Below are 15779 nucleotides of genomic sequence, written 5' to 3'. Positions count from 1 at the left end.
ATGGCCGACACCGCACGCGCAGCCACGGCGCAGAAGCAGCACCGGCGCCCAGGCTCGCGCATCGTGCCTGCCATCCCCTACCGTCTGTCCAAGTCTCAGCCATCAGCCAGACCCATCACACCAGACGGCTCCACCAAGGACAGTGTCGCCCAACCAGCTAAGCCGCAGCCGGAGCCGCAATCCGCGCACGAGAGGCAGGAACAAGAGCAAACTGAAAATCAGCAGGCCGAGGCGGTGCAGACTCCTCTTACGCCAGAGTCAAACACTTCGGGCGCAGAAAAGAGAGGGCTCGATGCAACCGCCGCGCCTGGCCCGTTGCAGAATGGCCACTCGGCACCGGCAGACACTCATGGTGAGCATTCACTACCGGCTCCTTCTTTGACGCAGCACGTACTAAACTCCCAAGATGCAGACAACCACGTCAACGGCCATGCCGACGAGAAGCCTCCCGCGCCCGTGGAGCCCAGCGCCGAGCCCAAGCCTGCCACGAACGGAGTGCACCGCAAACTGACCATACCCGCCCACCTGCCTCCACCCTTCTATCCCTCGAACAAGACGGACACGCAGACACCGCCCACAGAAGGCAGCGACAGCGCTCACACTTCCTCGCACCGCCACCAGCTCAGTGCTGGTGCTCTGGTCTTCCAGAGCGCGAATGAGTCACCGGCACCTCCTGTGGCTCCTCAAGAGCCAGAGCTGCACCAGCACGAACAGCACGCGCTGCCACGTCCTCCGCCTGGGTTCGGTCCCCAGCAGTTTGCGCCTTTCTTCCCCGGCCACGCCCAGCATCCCTCAGAGGCAGGAGCGCCCTGGCATGTGCCGCCACAAGCAGTCGCACCGCCTGAAGCTGCCTACGCAAACGGCTCCGAGTTTCGACCCTCGCAGTTTCCCAGCGGTCCTGTCCTCTATCCGGGTCCTCCCAACGGTCACTTCTCGCCGGAACAGGCAGCTTTTGTCGCAAACGGTACCCGCACCTCGCACTCGCAGTCACCAAGCAAGGCACAATTTGGCGATACGGTACCCACATCAGACCACGGGGACGAGCATCATGCCATGCCCTACCAGAATGGCACTGCCCCTCCTACCGAACGCCTCGAGGAGTCGCCGTTTGAACTTGCCAGCTATTTGTCAATCCAATTCGCCAACCCCGAATTCGCCGACTTCATCCTCCAAGTTCGGTCACCTGAGTCCATTCTGATGTCAGTACCAGTTCACGGTATCGTAGTCGTGCGGAGCCCTGTCATAGCCGAAGCAATTCGTCGCAGCCCGGCCCCCAGCCACCGCAGCAGAGACGCGCGCCGACTGGTCGATGTCCTTGCGCTCGACCCTTTCACTACCGGCGAATCCCTAGAGGAAGCTGTCAGGGTTCTGTATGGCGCCCCGCTCCTTTCTGCCCAGACCTTCCTGTACGGCCTTGCACCTTACATGTACGAGAACGACCAAGCGACCCCTTCCAATGACGCCCGTATGCGCATGCGACAAGTTCTGAGCTACATTGCGGCAGCAAGGACTCTCCAGATGCCTAGCATGCAGGCGCGTGGTATTGAGATCGCAAGGATGCTTCTCCGATGGGATACTGTCGAGCAGGTACTGCAGTATACACTGCAGGCCAGCTCTGGGCCACGATCAAGAGGTGAAGGTCCCGATGCAGAAGACCCCTTTATTTCAATGCTGCTCAATCACGCTCTCGAGTTCATCGCATACACCTTCCCTGTCGACTTCAAATTGTACGCGATAGCCCCAGAGTTTTCAGATGCTCCACGTCTGCCAGCACTCGTTGAACCACGCAACGCCGCGCATAACCCAAGGCTAAGCAAGATTCGGTTCGGTGACGCGCCACCGGAAGATGATCACCGCCCTAGCCACGCGACCGTCGTGCTGTCGACTATCCTGCTATCTTTGCCACTTCCACTCGTGGAACGGCTCTTCAATCATCGGGCAACAGCGAATCAACTCGGATGGAGTGGTGCCACCAAGATCTTGCGCGAAGTAGTCAACGAGCGTGAGAATCGGCGCCAAAAGGCATCGGCGGGCCAGTTGAAGCCGGGCCAAGATGGCACCATTCCAGCCGGCCTCTTGAACAACGTGTATCTTGAAGAATGCGTGGAGCAAGTCGAGCCATCACCTCTTCACCCTTCCGGCCATCGCTTGGCGACGAAACGGGTCGCCAGCGACACATGAGGGGCCGTCCGAACAAGTGGAGCCTCGACGACGTTAGTTCTTTCTCATGTCAGCATTCGACGTTCGGCACGACTTTTCGGGCCGGCGACATACAAACCAGGTCGGTTCTTTCCTTAGGGTGTAAGCATAGTGAGCGTTCATGGGCGTTCACGCAGGCGTTGTGAGCGAGTCCTTCCACCAAAACCTTTCCTACGGTCACCAAAAGTACGTTACGATGTGACGAAGCATATTCCCCAAGATCATGACAGCATGCCAGCTTGACTTTGATTTGTACATCATTACGGCATAAATGTTTTCTTTTCTCTATGATGATGGCGGCGTCTTAGGCAAATGTGTCGGAATCAGACGCAGCGCGGTATACAAAGGTGGAGGATGAAATCTCACGGGTTAGATAGGCCGCGCTGAAGGGCGGAAAAATAGCATCAGGGTATTCAGCAGACTACATATGCGAAGCGCAGTGTTCTTGGAAGGTACGACGATGGGATACAGCCCTGTCTCGGCCGGAATTGCACGGCTGTAATGCGGAGATAACAATCAGGAAAGTTTCATGACGTGCCTGTTGCCGCGCACGTGGCGCGCCGTTGTCTACAAGGCTGTACCCCCTAAGGTTTTGACTAAAGCATGAAACCGAAACGTTCCTCATAACGAAATCCCCCGACTGGTTACGGTGTGTTGGACAAACTTTAGCAAGTACGTTTCGCCATGTCTTCCTCAGCCTCAACTTCCAAGGCTGGAGCGAGCTGTGGGTTGCTTGAGAATATGCCCGAAAGAGAAGGAAGTATAGCGCAGCCCAGGTCTGTGTTGCACCCTTTCTAGCCGATGCCCCCAGTCGACTCCGAAGCTTGATATATGGTCTCCTGGGGCTGCTTGTCTCTCATTCACGTCTCCTTTCGACGTCTTTCTAAGTCCGCGTTCCGCCAACTCTTTGATTTTTTTACTCGTTATCTCTTGCTTGTGTGCTTCTTAGCAAGCGTTGCTATTGGTAGTTTCCGTTTTTAAGGACCCCATTTCACCAACAAGAACCTCGTTGGACACTCACTGCCGGGCCACTGCTCCGTCTTGATACCTAGCTACAACACTTCCACTCGCGACAGCTACACTGGCAGCGGGAACAGGCCCAGTATGCCACCTACGAACGTATCGACGCTGGACCCCGGTAGACAGACTGGACCGGCTTCCTATGAGTTGACGAACTTTGGCGGACCTAGTCAACAGCCATCCCTTGCGACCTTGAATTCGCAGTACAGTGCGGAGTCGTCGAAGGATCCAAGACATCAGCCATCGTATGCGACTTTGAATTCACTGCGCAGCACACACAAGGAGCGCGTGATAGAGGACAAGGACGATGAAAATACAGCCGAGAGCAGGCTGGAACCTGCGCGATCGAGTCAACCTAATGTGAATGACGCGTCCAAAATACCTAATGGTGGACTGTGGGCATGGCTGCAGGTCCTCGGGGCGTTTTTTCTGTTGTTTAACTCTTGGGGCGTAAGTCAAAACCACGTACAGACTTCATGAAAGACCTGAACTGACCCTACAGCACAGATTATCAACACATTCGGAACATTCCAAACATATTACGAAACGAATTTGCTCGCCAGCTCGAGTGCTTCAGCCATATCCTGGATCGGGTCTATACAGGCGTTCCTGCTCCTCTTGGTCGGCGCACTCACTGGTCCCATCTATGACGCAGGCTACTTTCGCGCACTGCTCATCGTGGGAAGCTTCATGTTGGTTTTGGGCCAGATGATGCTCAGTCTATGCCATACGTACTGGCAAGTCCTTCTCGCACAAGCGTTCTGCATCGGTATTGGCACTGGATGTTTGTTTATCCCTAGTGTGGCTATCCTTTCAACCTACTTTTCTACCCGAATCGGAACAGTAATTGGAATTGCCGCAGCTGGGTCATCGCTTGGCGGAGTCATCTATCCCATTGTATTCCACAAACTCATTTCTCAAATCGGATTCGCCTGGACGACACGGGTGCTCGGCTTCATTGTCCTCGCCACTATGACTGTACCCAATGTTTGCATGCGCGTCCGGGTTCTGCCGGCGGAATCGCGTTCTCTTCTCGACCTGCGTGCATTCCGGATGCCGTCATATAGTCTCATGGTCGTGGGATTCTTCCTTGGCTTCATGGGCTTATATATGCCGTTCTTCTATGCACAAACCTACGCTATCCAGGAACATATTACGAGTGAGAGTATGGCATTCTATCTCCTCGCCATCATGAATAGTACGAGTGTCTTTGGGCGTATAGTACCGAACTTGGTAAGCTTTTCCGCCACCCTCTGGATACTACTTTTGTTTGGCCTGGAGTTACTAATTTCTCTCCGTAACAGTTCTCCGACAAACTCGGCCCTTTCAACGTCGTAATCCCTTGCTGCATAATCTCTGGCGTTCTCTGCATATGCTTCATGGGTGCCACCTCCTCCGCCGGCATCATCGTACTCATGGCATTCTACGGTTTCTTCTCCGGATCTTTCGTCTCGCTTCCACCCGCCATCGTGGTTCAGCTGAGTAGTGACGCGCGAGACAAGGTCGGCACAAGGATGGGTCAGGCCTTCGCTGTCGTGGGTGTGGGGCTGCTGATTGGAACGCCGATCGGAGGTGCGATTCAAGAGCAAAGTGGTTTTGCTAGCTTGTGGGTGTTCGGAGGGTGTCTGCTATTCGGATGTGTGCTGTTGCTGATTGCTGCTCGGGTAGCGTTCAAGGGGCGGAAGATCATGGTCAAAGCATGAAGTAGGAAACGTGAGCACGAAAGAGAATGAACCGTTACGCATGGAAGTCGATGACAGTCTATATCTTACTCAACATCAAGGGTGTTTCCCAACTCCAGATAACCCAAACAACAGACATTGGACGATGACGCGCATCACTTCGCTTCACACCACGCCTTCAGGTCATCATTATAGCCCTCCCATCCTTTTTTCGTCTTTTCCGGGAAGCCGAACTTTCGCGCCACCGCGTTGTCACCCATGAGAAAGGACAGCGCGCCGCTGAAGACCTCTTCTTGAGCGAACTTCGTGCCGCCTGAGATGGTACTACTGGGCTCGAAATTGAAAGAATGCGTGCCTGTGAAGAGAAGTGGTACAGACCCTGTCCACGCAAAAGAGGTAGGTGTGTTATGCTACAAACTCTATTAGACAATGTCGCGTCATAGTCTAGTACAGTTATGACGTACTTCTATTGGAGCATCCATCTTTTGTCCCGATGAGAAGACGACGCGTATCTTGTTCCCGGGTTCGACGGGGCCGAGTGGGGTCAGAGAAGCGAAGAAGCCCTTGTGATACTGGGGGAGGGATGCGAAGTCGAGAAACTGATGATCTTGTAAGCATTGTGGTAATCATGCTTCCGATTAAGCCGGGACAGGTCAAGCTCATACTTTTGCGCGGACATCTTCCGGTGAGGATGCGATTTCGATGCTTGCTGTGACGGTCATAGCTGCGAGTTGGCAGATGAGATGCGATGATCACTTCGTAAGTTCAATGGATAGAATTTGTTCCGACGAAGACAAACTTGCACCTTAATGTGACGATAGGAGATGCAGTGACGATATTTATTGCAGATAGCGTGACGCCTTCGTATGAATCCATATCTACAGCTGCTCAGCGGACGAAAGATACCATGATGTACCTATGCCTTTTGCGGCTCAATGCGCGCATACATGTCAGTGTGGCTTTACACTACAAGGGGATCTGGAAGACTCTCTTCGCGTTAGCGTTGGAAGGTCGATGGAAGAACGCAAGAAGGGGCGGTGCGGCACGTCTTAGGGGTCGAGGCATCTCGCCCAATGAGCCGCAAGCGGTTTAGCCTGACCCCAGATTAGGCCGATGTCCCCCCATGTCAGCCCATGACCTCCCCACCTGCCTCTTCAGCCACCTCGTCCAATGTACCGCATCCGTCTCATCCATATGCATCTCGAAAAAACCAAGTCTAGATCATGGTCAATGTAGCCGGCCGTTCGAAAGGATGCTCAACCTGCCGCAGGCGCCGTATCAAGTGCGGTAAGCGCCATCGTCGTGCACATTAGACCTCAGGCTGACCCTACTAAAGATGAGACTCGCCCAACATGTCAGAGATGCGAAAAGGCTGGCTTCAAATGCGATGGTCCACAGTCGATCGTCTTTGTGCAAGGCAAAATCGTCAAGTCTAGGAGGTCACAGAAGTTGAAGAGCAAGGCGGCGGACCCGCCCGTAACGACTGTCTGGAAGAGGCAAGAAGTAGAAGAGTCTACCTCGGAATCTCCTGAACACCGCTTCGACCTCCCTGAAATCAGGCCTAAATTCAACGACAAAGAAGTTTGCATATGTTATGCACGCCGCCATCTTCTACCCAACGGTCCCATAGACCTAGGGTTACAGGAACTTCAGCCCTCAGACATTGTCACGGACAACTACGCCGTAAGAGGAGCAAGCAGCCCATTATTTGTTCAAGCCGCACTCAGCTTTGCAACCCTCTTCTTCGGCGCGCAGCATCACCAGAGTGGGATCCTCGCCAAAGGTTATGCCATACATGGTGTAGCTCTCAAGCGGCTGAATCAGGCTTTGAGCCAGCCAGAACGCCGTATGCATGACGACGTAATCGTTTCCGTCATTCTATTGGCTATGCTTGAACTTTTCATGCCCACTGGACCAAGAAATTGGCTCAAGCACATGCTTGGAATGGAGCAGCTCCTGGCATTACGTGACCCAGCATCCCTGGTTCACGCGTCATTTCGGACACTTGAGCTGTACAAAGGTGTGCGGCATATGATACTGATAGCATCATTGAGGAACAGAACGCCATCAATCTTTGCGCGACCACAGTGGAAAGCTGTACTGAGAACAGCGCTCTCGCTGGAAACTCCAGATGAACAAGACTTGCATGACGTGCTCGCAGATTGTTCGGTGCTAATAGCTGCGAGTGATGAGCTCTTCAAGCTTCAGCATGCGTCTGGCTTAAGCTATATTCAACGGCGACAGGAAATGCAATGCAAGGCAGATGGGACCTTAGTCTTTCTTCGAGCGTGGAAACGACGATGGGATAGCAATGAGGAGAACGTCCATATCGAAGAAGAGTGTCTTGATCCGACCAGTACCCAGATTTCGCCACGCATTATATACCGGTTCATGAGCGACTCTGTTGCACGGATGCTGATGTTGTACAACACCGCATTGATCTACACCCTCCGTGTCATGGCGACTTTAGGAAGCAAAACCAACGGCACACAAGACATTCCGAGCGATCACATGCAGGGCGGCACAGGCGCGGATGGTGTGACTGAGAGTTCTTACTATCCTGCCATCCGTGCAGCAGGGCTCAATATTGCCCGCTGCATCACTGACTATCTGCAACACAAACGTGCGCGAGGAGAAACAGACTTTGTCTCACCCATGGTACAGTGGGCTGTGATCACCGCCGGGCAGGCATTAGGCGGCGAGGAGTCTCCGGATGGCAAATGGATGGTCAGCCTGCTGAAAGGAGACGCTATGTATACGATTGCGAAGAGAGCTTGGGAAGTTTGAAGGTACTCATAGGTAACTGGCAACGTGTAAGTCGAGAAACCGAGAGTTGCGCCGCTTTGTCGCAGCTGGCCCAGCGTTCACTAATATGATGCAGTTCCTGTGCAGTCGAAGTACGAAGTCACTCTCAAAAGGTCTGACCATGGATAAGTTATCGATTCTTCGTCATCAACACGTCTGAAGCCTTTCTTGGCAGTGCCGTGCCTAGACACTTACAATGCTCCTACTCTGGCAGCCCATATCCCTACCTCCCAACAATCTTCTTCTCGAGATACCGCGCAGGTATGTACACCAGGGCAGTCACAACGAATGTGAACTCATTCGCAATGTCACCACCGTCAGCTCCGATGAGCCCACCTAGCGGACCGACATACCACGTTTCGACCATGCCAAGAATCCACGCGACGATTCCGATGGCGAAGGCGGTGCCGGCAGCAATACCCAGCGGCAGACGACTGGGATCGTTCCATGCATCTAAGTCGTAATTATCGAAGTTCATACGACGGAAGATAACGTGCTCGCTGCACAGAATGACAAAGTATTGAGTAGTCCAGTAGCCGAGCAGACTGAGAAAGTTCTGCAGGTAAACACTCAGTTGCTCACGGCCACCAATAGCGAGACCGAGGATGGCAGCGAAACAGACCAGAATCCAGATGAAGCGGGGAACGCGTGCAAAAGGACGGGAAAATTGCTGGCAAGAAATGGCGGCGCTGTAGATGGATATAACGTTTACGTTGATGCCGGAAAGGACCAGAAGCGTGAGGATCAGCTTTGCGAAACCGCGTGGGTAAAGCATGGTTTGGATGAGAAAGCCCAGGCCGTCGTTGTCGTACACTTCTTGCCAGTCTGGTCGGTTGTTCATGCCGAATGATACGACGCAGCCCGCCAGCATACCGATGGAAGTAGGAATAGCTATACCGAAGGTGGTCATGAGGAAGACCTTCCAGCGGGAGACGTTAACGGGGTAGTGGACGTAGTAGTCGGATGCCATGGTCTGCCACGATGCAGAACTACCGTAGACAATAGCAATCAAGCTCAAAACCTGTCCACTGAGGTCCGCTCCCTTTAGCTTGGGCGTACTGCTGTTATCGGTATACTTGCCCGTCTCGGCGAAGAAGATGATGAAGATGATGAAAAAGACGAACCACGCGTAGCGCTCGTAGACCAGAATAGCTCGCAGACCGACAAACGAGATAAGCGTAGCGACGACAGCCAGGATGACGATACCGACGATCAGCGAGATATGGCCATCCGCTACAGCAGTCAGCGCCAAACCACCCGTGATGCAAGCCACAGACGCCCAGCCAATCTGCACAATAGTATTAAGAGCAGCAATAACCTTGTTAGGCCACCACCCAAACGCATATCTTGACATGGAAATCTGCCTCAGCCCAGTCGGCGCACCAAAAGTGGCGGCAAACCCTGTCGCCGCGCCACCAAGGATAGACGCAAAGATGGTAATGACGATACTCTGGCGAAGCGCTGCAAAACACAGAACAATCAGTCATGCTGTTGCAAGTGCGCGGGAAACAGTATGTTCTTACTCAAACCGAACTCATGCCCGAGGAAACCCGTCGCGAAACAAGACGTGTTCATTGTGCCCGAGGCCCAGAGGAAGAACATGTTGAGTTGGTGGTGCCATGGCACGTCGCCCTTATCTTCTGGCAGTTTGCGACTGATGGCTTCGGATTCGATGCCTGCAGAGGTAGAGGTACGAAGTCAGTATATGTCTCACATGCACTTCGTACAGTCAGAACTTACCTAGTTTCGCATCTAATCGCTCTTCGAACCGGCGCAGTTTGGCGAGGATTCCGGTTTCGCGCGGGACGGCTGTCGCAGCGCCGACTCCTCTCCCGCTGTCTGTCGAGAGACTGGCTTCGTCCTGGGCTTTTTCCGCTGACAACATCATGGGCAGCGTCGATCGTGACAAAGACTCAGAAAGAAAGGTGACTAGAAAGGGTTGGACAAGACCAACCCAGGGTCAAACAGGGCGAAGCATGGTCGTTCTATAGTAAACTACCCCACCGCGCACACTCGGCTCCCAGCCGCGTCATGAAAAGCCGTTTTGACGCCGATGGCAGGGTGCGAAGAAAAACGATTGCCGTATGCCGCCTAGCCTGTGTGCTTGCGAAGAACTAGTAGCTCCACTCTTATCTTTGACAAGCACTTCTGGGCAAAGCTTAGCCTGTCGGCAATCGTGGATTACTCCCTCGGTAAGGAGCGTTGCGTGTGAGCCCTGCATATGGCTTGATGCTTATCAGGAGTTGGTACGCTGATTAGGTGCGACTTCGGTTCGTGGCTGACTAGCGGGATGATTTCAGGCTTTCGAGCCGTTCACAGAGCGGCTGGATGATTTGCATTTTCGGAGTAGGCCGATGCGTAAGCACACCATCCTACAAGCCACGTGCGAAGCAGCATCCCATCACGCGACCATTTCGCAGTCCGTGAAATATTATTGCCATTTGCATGAAGCAAGGCAGAGGGCATTCATTTGGCCCTCCAGCAGAAGGAAGCTATCAACTATGCCAGCTCTCCTAGTGTACATACTATACAATGTATTGACCCGTTCAGATCATGGTTGGGCATAAGTCATGCATCGGATGCAAATGTATTCATGGTTCCAGGAACTGTCCGCTACACCGCTTTTGCGCGTGCTGATTGCAAGGTACCGCTCTTTCTGAGCAAGAAACCGGCGGCCTTGCTGGTTAAGGGGGTGACAGTTCCACGCTCGGGTTGTGCCTTCTTTGCTCCCCTCGATTGCTTCTGCTTCATCTGTTCAAGCCTAGCCGGTATACCTGAACCCAGACCACGCTCCCATAGAGCATAGCTGATGACCTTGTCTTGACCAGTCTTGCTGCGCTTCTCAACCTTGGTAGGCTTGACGCGACGCAATTCGACGTTGCCCAGATTAATCAAATCGCCCAGGTCGGCCCTCCTCTTGGCGTCGGCATCAGATGTGGCCTGCTGCTTCGCTCGCTGACGTGCCTTCTGCCCTTCTACATGCATAGCGCTGAAGAGACTGGTAGGCTGGGGTTTGGCGGCCTCTAATAGATGATTGTATAGATCGCCTAGGGTGTTCGCGGAAGAGAGGTGTGGATCGGAGATGCGGCAGCCGGTAAGTTGGTAAAGGCGTTTGTAAAGCTACATAAGTCAGCAAAGGTAAAATAAAAAGGGTCGATACACGTACAGCGAACTTGACGTTGATGTCAGTGACGGGAACGTGCCGCCATTTCGTCTCTTCAGGCTTGATAGCAGACGAATCTCTGCTGCTCTGCTGAACTGAGGTTTTTAGAGCCGCAAAGTCAGCCGCCAAACGCTTCGCTCTCTCTTCGAGGATAGCATGTCGCGACTCGCTCGCTGCAGCTGGAGCGATTTGGTTAACGGGCTCCGGGTCGGCTGCATGGTCAACAAGCTCGGTTTGGGGTACATCTTGAGCAACTTGAGGTGGCGTAGTTTCTTGAACGACCACTTCCTCAACAATTGCCTCCTTGACGGGCGCTTCAACTGGCTTGGCGCGAGGGACGGGGCGGTTCGACATGAAGTCAAACGGCTTGTTCTCGCCATCCATCTTGACCACTGCTGCTTTCTTGTGTGCTGGTGTGTCGGGGTCCATGGTCTGTACTTGCTCCTGTGCAAGGCCGGCATCCTCAAGTTCCTCAACGACCTCTTCAACGAGCAGCTCGTCCGATACCTCTGGCTCAGCCTCCCAAGCGGGTGCCGTTTGCATCGTCTCCAAGAGATCATCCAAGCTCTTGTGCTGGGGGAAGGCAAGAGCAAGCTCACCGCTTTCTGTCTTGACTAACTTGATGTCCTTGACCCAGCGTGGCCGATCGTAAACACCTCGGTTGGCAAACTTGGATAGGTCCATATCTAAACCAGCCTGCTTCAGGGCATAAATCTCGGCGACAGCTTGTGTGAAACTGGCACGCATATCGGTAATCCGGGTAGCTTTGGCGTGGAGGCCAAAGTTGTAGTCGGTATATGGGCGCTTGGTCTTCTCGTGTACAGTTTGCGCCATAAGCAGGTTCTCGTCCTTCAAAGTGTACGGAGTGCCCGTGAGCTCTTCGATCTCATTGGCCATGTCCAGTGTCAGTGGCGTGTACGTCCGTAGCGTGAGTTTCTCGAATTCCTTAGCCAGGTCCTTTTCGACCTTTTCCTGCAGCCATTCCTCGCCACCGACCCGATGTAGGCCGCGTAGATACTTCGCAGGTTTGTATTGGGGGAATCTTGAGGCTTCCTCGTCAAGGACCTCTTCGTACTCGCCCTGGTCTTCAGGCGCTATGCGGACCGGTGATGTGGGATCATAAGGGTCGACGTGTGCACCAATAGGCTCTGAGTCGCCAAGAAGACGCTTCTGCCATCTTCGCACGAACTGCTGGTGCTTTCTCTTGTCCTGTTTGCCCGGCAGCAGGAAGGACTGGGGTGCGGTTGTGGAGAAGGCGGCGGATGGGGTGCGGAGATGGGTGCAGGGCGACGGGGCGGGGCGGCAGGGCAATGGCGAGACTCGTTGCCGTATGCAAGCGGAGAGGGGATGTGAGGGATCAATTGCCCGCGAGGGGCGCGGTATTCGGCGCATTGGGTTCGAGATGCGGGTGATGCACATCTGCTGGAAATTCCTTCGACATGTCGACGAGCACGCCAAGCCGCCGGACATCAGCCAATCAGCGCCCTAGCAGCCCCGAGCACTGGAGAAGCCCATGGTTTTGGAGAACATGCATCGTCTGATCTCTGCCTGCACTTTGATTTTTGATCTAGACATGTTGGCATCAAGATACTGTCATGTTCAAGTGTCTATTATGTATATCATGAAAACTTCTTTACTAGCCACGTAGAGCCCCTCTCGTCATACTCGGCTTTGGACACGAGCAACTCCTTCAACAAGTCGGGTTGGCTAGCGACGTTTGCTCCTCCTAGCCATGTGTGCTTGATCGGGTCATCTGCCCGCGCCACATTCAGCGTATACTCGGCTGGTACCAGAGCCCTCAGCTCTGTCTGCATTCGTTCCATGAAGCCGGCAATCAACGAGTTCCCGCCTACCACTACAACATTCGCCAACAGGCCGATTCTTAGAGCTTCTGGCAGTGTGCTCAGCGACTCCATGACGGCGCCAGGTATTCCAGCTTCCTGGATGCCAATATCGGAAGGGTTGAAGAGGAGCTCGGGCACGGCGAAGCGCTCATTGCCTAGAGGCAGCAGATCTTCTCTCGGTCCTTGCAGCGGCTGTAGCCCTCTGCGCATGCGTGATTTTGCAGGGTCGTGGGGTCGCGCATGCCCGTGTATAGCATTCTCGTAGTCCGGCAGCACATAGTCGACCACCATGCTCGAATCCACCTCTCGTTTATCTCCCAGCCGTCCTTTCCAAGTGCGCTCCAGATCTTTAGCGAACTGCTGCGATGATGGCACGACGTACGAGACTGCTTCTTTGATCTCGTTGAGCAGATATGTCTCCTCCATCATGTTGTAGTGCCGCAGCGAAGAGAGCTCTTTCAGGTAGTTTGTGAGCAGCTTCCCACCGACTGTGAGCCGCCGCACAGCCGATTGTATGAGCTTGCCATTGTAGAGAGGGAGGACGGTCGTGTCTGAGTACGATGTGTCGATGATGAGGAGGCATTCTTGCGGTAGCGATGCCAACGAGGACGCGGTGGGAGGGTTGTAGGCATTGAGTGTCGCGCCAACGCACCGGTAGTAGGCCGCAAATTCGAACTGCTCGAAGATGATCTCGTCGCAGTTCTTCTGCAGCTCTTTCGGGCAGTTTGGCTTCTCTGTCAAGACCAGATTTGTGTCTTTCGGGTCACACTGCGTACTGTCAGTTCTCACACCCTTCACGAGCTCGCGACTGTGCGTACCCACCCTCAACCCCTCCCCCACGGCGTCGCCCATGAACTCATGCTCCCATATCGCCTTCTCCGCCTCCCAGTTGACAATGAAGCCCTTTTCCACTGGACGGCGAAACGCCAGTTCTCCAAAGTCTTTACACGAATCGAGCTCGGCGCCGACGTAGGTGCACTTGTCGCGTGTGCTGCGCGCGATGCAGTTGGGAATGACACTGCAGTCGTCGTAGGTAGGCTCCGAGGCTGGCGAGACTAGACCGGCTTTGATCGAATATGCGCCATTGTCCAGGACGAGCGTCTTGTTGGGCGCTGCAGCCGCCGACTTCTTAGACCCTTTGGGTGCCATCGTTGGTGTTTGTTGGTCTGCGCTGACGGAGCGATTCGCGACGCCCAAATTGCGACGCCTGTTCACGTGCGGCCCACCTGACCCTTGACCCTTGACAAACCGCCATCAACTTCTTTCCCAAACCCGATGATAGGCACAATGTGCCCCGGATGGCAAGACCTGACAAGCCCGTCATGACAGATGCAGAATGGCTGGTCCAGCCACCAACACATGACTACCGTTGTGGGAGTGACCCGACTAATATAAGCAGGTTGGAAGTGCGGAGTATGCATGCCCCGCGATGCACCCCTATCGCCGTCCTGACATGCTTTATGCTTCTCCCACTGTGGCATTCCAGAGACACCAGGACCATCACTCGCTTTCCTTAGGCCCTGAGGCTGGGATCCAGCTAGTCTATGACGTCAACCTCTCTTTGGCAACGAGGCACACGAGCCCACGAACACCATTCAAACAATCTTTGACTCTAGAGCCCTAACATCCAGATTCTTTTGCAATGGACGACTGGCAAGACGCCGCCTTCTCGACGCGGCACATGCACAACCGCACTGGCCGCAGTGGAAAATCCAAACATACGAGCGCATTCGACGTTCACAAGACATTCGCAAGCTATTCTGTCAAATGTCCGGCATGGCAAAAAGCCCTGGGCGCAACTGGGGATACGCAGCCAGAAGAAGATGCATCGCTGGAGCTATATCGCTTGACTGAAGGCGGCGAGGGTGTCGTGGGCCAAATGTCTTTGCCGGGCTTGTTACAAGCGTCAGTCATCTTAGCTGGCAGTCGTGACAGTCTTCGGCGAACGATCGCAGAGATAGAACCAGATGAATCAAACGAAGAGGAAGAGGAGGAAGAGGAACAAGAAGAGAGCGAAAACACGGTGCCGGAGTCTCCCGAGAGGACTCGCTTCGAAACATTCGAAAAGAACAGCTTCCGCTCACCAAAGTTCTGGTTGCGATGGAGCGGCAGCCCTACAGACTCCAGCCACAATGCCTCCAAGGCACCCGCACATAACGAGACAGATTTGGGGTACATTGTCTTCTCTGGCAACGATTGTCGCAAGTTCAAGGGCACCATCAATTGCACAAGTCTGAAGTGGAAGAATGTAGCAATCACTGGTCACAAGCTCGTGGCACGATCATCATCCGACGCACAAGTCACTTGGGGAAAAGCTGGAGTGTTGGTTTAGAAGGCATATTCTGAACCATAGCTAGCGACTGCGTTATCCACCAAATATCAGCAAACTTATCGCGAAGGTGGTCGCGAAACCGAGTGAGCGAGAAGCGCATCGTAGCCGTACTACCTCCGTTTGCAGCACGCAACATCAGCAACCGCTAATCGTTCCTATGTCGGATCAGTACAGTATTCCCGCAGAGAATTGACCACGGGTTGAGCGCACCAGGCCAATCCATATACGCCAACGATACCCATCGGCCATTACCAACACCTCCGGAGACCTTGGCCCAGCGCCTTCACTCATGTCAGCACAAAAGTTCTTCCCATGTCACGTCATGACTTACTTGTCTCCATTCACCTCAGTAGTACCAGACGTGGTGTAGCAGCTTAATTTGATTTTGGTACCCTTGGGATATTGACCCGGAGCCGAGCAGGTCGTCTTCGGACACGTTCGATAGCGCAGCCCGTCGACGGCGACAGTTGCGTCAACGACGGCGCGCTTGTCCATCTCGGCCGCAGGAGCGGCCAAAGCGACCGATGAGAGAAGAGCGATAACAACGGCTGTGAGCTTCATGATGTGCTGATTTCGATCGTTGGCAGGAGAATATGCGAACAAGATTGGATTGATCGAAGGAAGGACATAGACGACTGCGAACGGCTCTTTATAGCCCAAATTGGGGGGGGGGGGGGGGGGGGGGGGGGGGGGGGGGGGGGGGGGGGGGGGGGGGGGGGGGGGGGGGGGGGCTG

At 54.2% G+C, this 15779-nt stretch overlaps 8 protein-coding genes across 8 annotated transcripts; 4 read left to right on the top strand and 4 right to left on the bottom strand.

Moving 5' to 3' along the window:
• Positions 1 to 2181, top strand: J4E88_001146 (uncharacterized protein; the record flags this gene model as incomplete). Its single annotated transcript, XM_049394818.1, has 1 exon — positions 1 to 2181. The coding sequence occupies one exon, from the start codon at positions 1 to 3 to the stop codon at positions 2179 to 2181; it is 2181 nt and encodes a 726-aa protein (XP_049258682.1).
• Positions 2182 to 4410: 2229 nt separating this feature from the next.
• J4E88_001145 (uncharacterized protein) lies at positions 4411 to 4922 on the top strand (the record flags this gene model as incomplete). Its single annotated transcript, XM_049394817.1, has 3 exons — positions 4411 to 4417; positions 4442 to 4452; positions 4524 to 4922. 3 exons carry the CDS (start codon positions 4411 to 4413, stop codon positions 4920 to 4922), a joined length of 417 nt encoding a protein of 138 aa, XP_049258681.1.
• A 134-nt stretch (positions 4923 to 5056) lies between these two features.
• J4E88_001144 (uncharacterized protein) lies at positions 5057 to 5623 on the bottom strand (the record flags this gene model as incomplete). The annotated part of the gene is made up of 3 exons (XM_049394816.1): positions 5057 to 5311; positions 5366 to 5500; positions 5567 to 5623. 3 exons carry the CDS (start codon positions 5621 to 5623, stop codon positions 5057 to 5059), a joined length of 447 nt encoding a protein of 148 aa, XP_049258680.1.
• A 530-nt stretch (positions 5624 to 6153) lies between these two features.
• J4E88_001143 (uncharacterized protein) lies at positions 6154 to 7688 on the top strand (the record flags this gene model as incomplete). Its single annotated transcript, XM_049394815.1, has 2 exons — positions 6154 to 6188; positions 6263 to 7688. 2 exons carry the CDS (start codon positions 6154 to 6156, stop codon positions 7686 to 7688), a joined length of 1461 nt encoding a protein of 486 aa, XP_049258679.1.
• A 241-nt stretch (positions 7689 to 7929) lies between these two features.
• Positions 7930 to 9591, bottom strand: J4E88_001142 (uncharacterized protein; the record flags this gene model as incomplete). The annotated part of the gene is made up of 3 exons (XM_049394814.1): positions 7930 to 9167; positions 9230 to 9382; positions 9447 to 9591. 3 exons carry the CDS (start codon positions 9589 to 9591, stop codon positions 7930 to 7932), a joined length of 1536 nt encoding a protein of 511 aa, XP_049258678.1.
• Positions 9592 to 10319: 728 nt separating this feature from the next.
• Positions 10320 to 13862, bottom strand: J4E88_001141 (uncharacterized protein; the record flags this gene model as incomplete). The annotated part of the gene is made up of 4 exons (XM_049394813.1): positions 10320 to 10826; positions 10873 to 12102; positions 12507 to 13481; positions 13536 to 13862. The coding sequence occupies 4 exons, from the start codon at positions 13860 to 13862 to the stop codon at positions 10320 to 10322; spliced, it is 3039 nt and encodes a 1012-aa protein (XP_049258677.1).
• A 532-nt stretch (positions 13863 to 14394) lies between these two features.
• J4E88_001140 (uncharacterized protein) lies at positions 14395 to 15045 on the top strand (the record flags this gene model as incomplete). Its single annotated transcript, XM_049394812.1, has 1 exon — positions 14395 to 15045. One exon carries the CDS (start codon positions 14395 to 14397, stop codon positions 15043 to 15045), a length of 651 nt encoding a protein of 216 aa, XP_049258676.1.
• Positions 15046 to 15180: 135 nt separating this feature from the next.
• On the bottom strand, positions 15181 to 15606 carry J4E88_001139 (uncharacterized protein; the record flags this gene model as incomplete). Its single annotated transcript, XM_049394811.1, has 3 exons — positions 15181 to 15200; positions 15256 to 15326; positions 15377 to 15606. 3 exons carry the CDS (start codon positions 15604 to 15606, stop codon positions 15181 to 15183), a joined length of 321 nt encoding a protein of 106 aa, XP_049258675.1.
• Between the last annotated feature and the right edge of the window lie 173 nt (positions 15607 to 15779).

The sequence above is a fragment of the Alternaria novae-zelandiae genome (genome assembly GCF_023758075.1).
Source record: "Alternaria novae-zelandiae strain BMP 2774 chromosome Unknown scaffold_2, whole genome shotgun sequence".
Lineage (NCBI taxonomy): Eukaryota > Fungi > Ascomycota > Dothideomycetes > Pleosporales > Pleosporaceae > Alternaria > Alternaria novae-zelandiae.
This window is presented reverse-complemented; position numbering and strand designations above follow the sequence as displayed.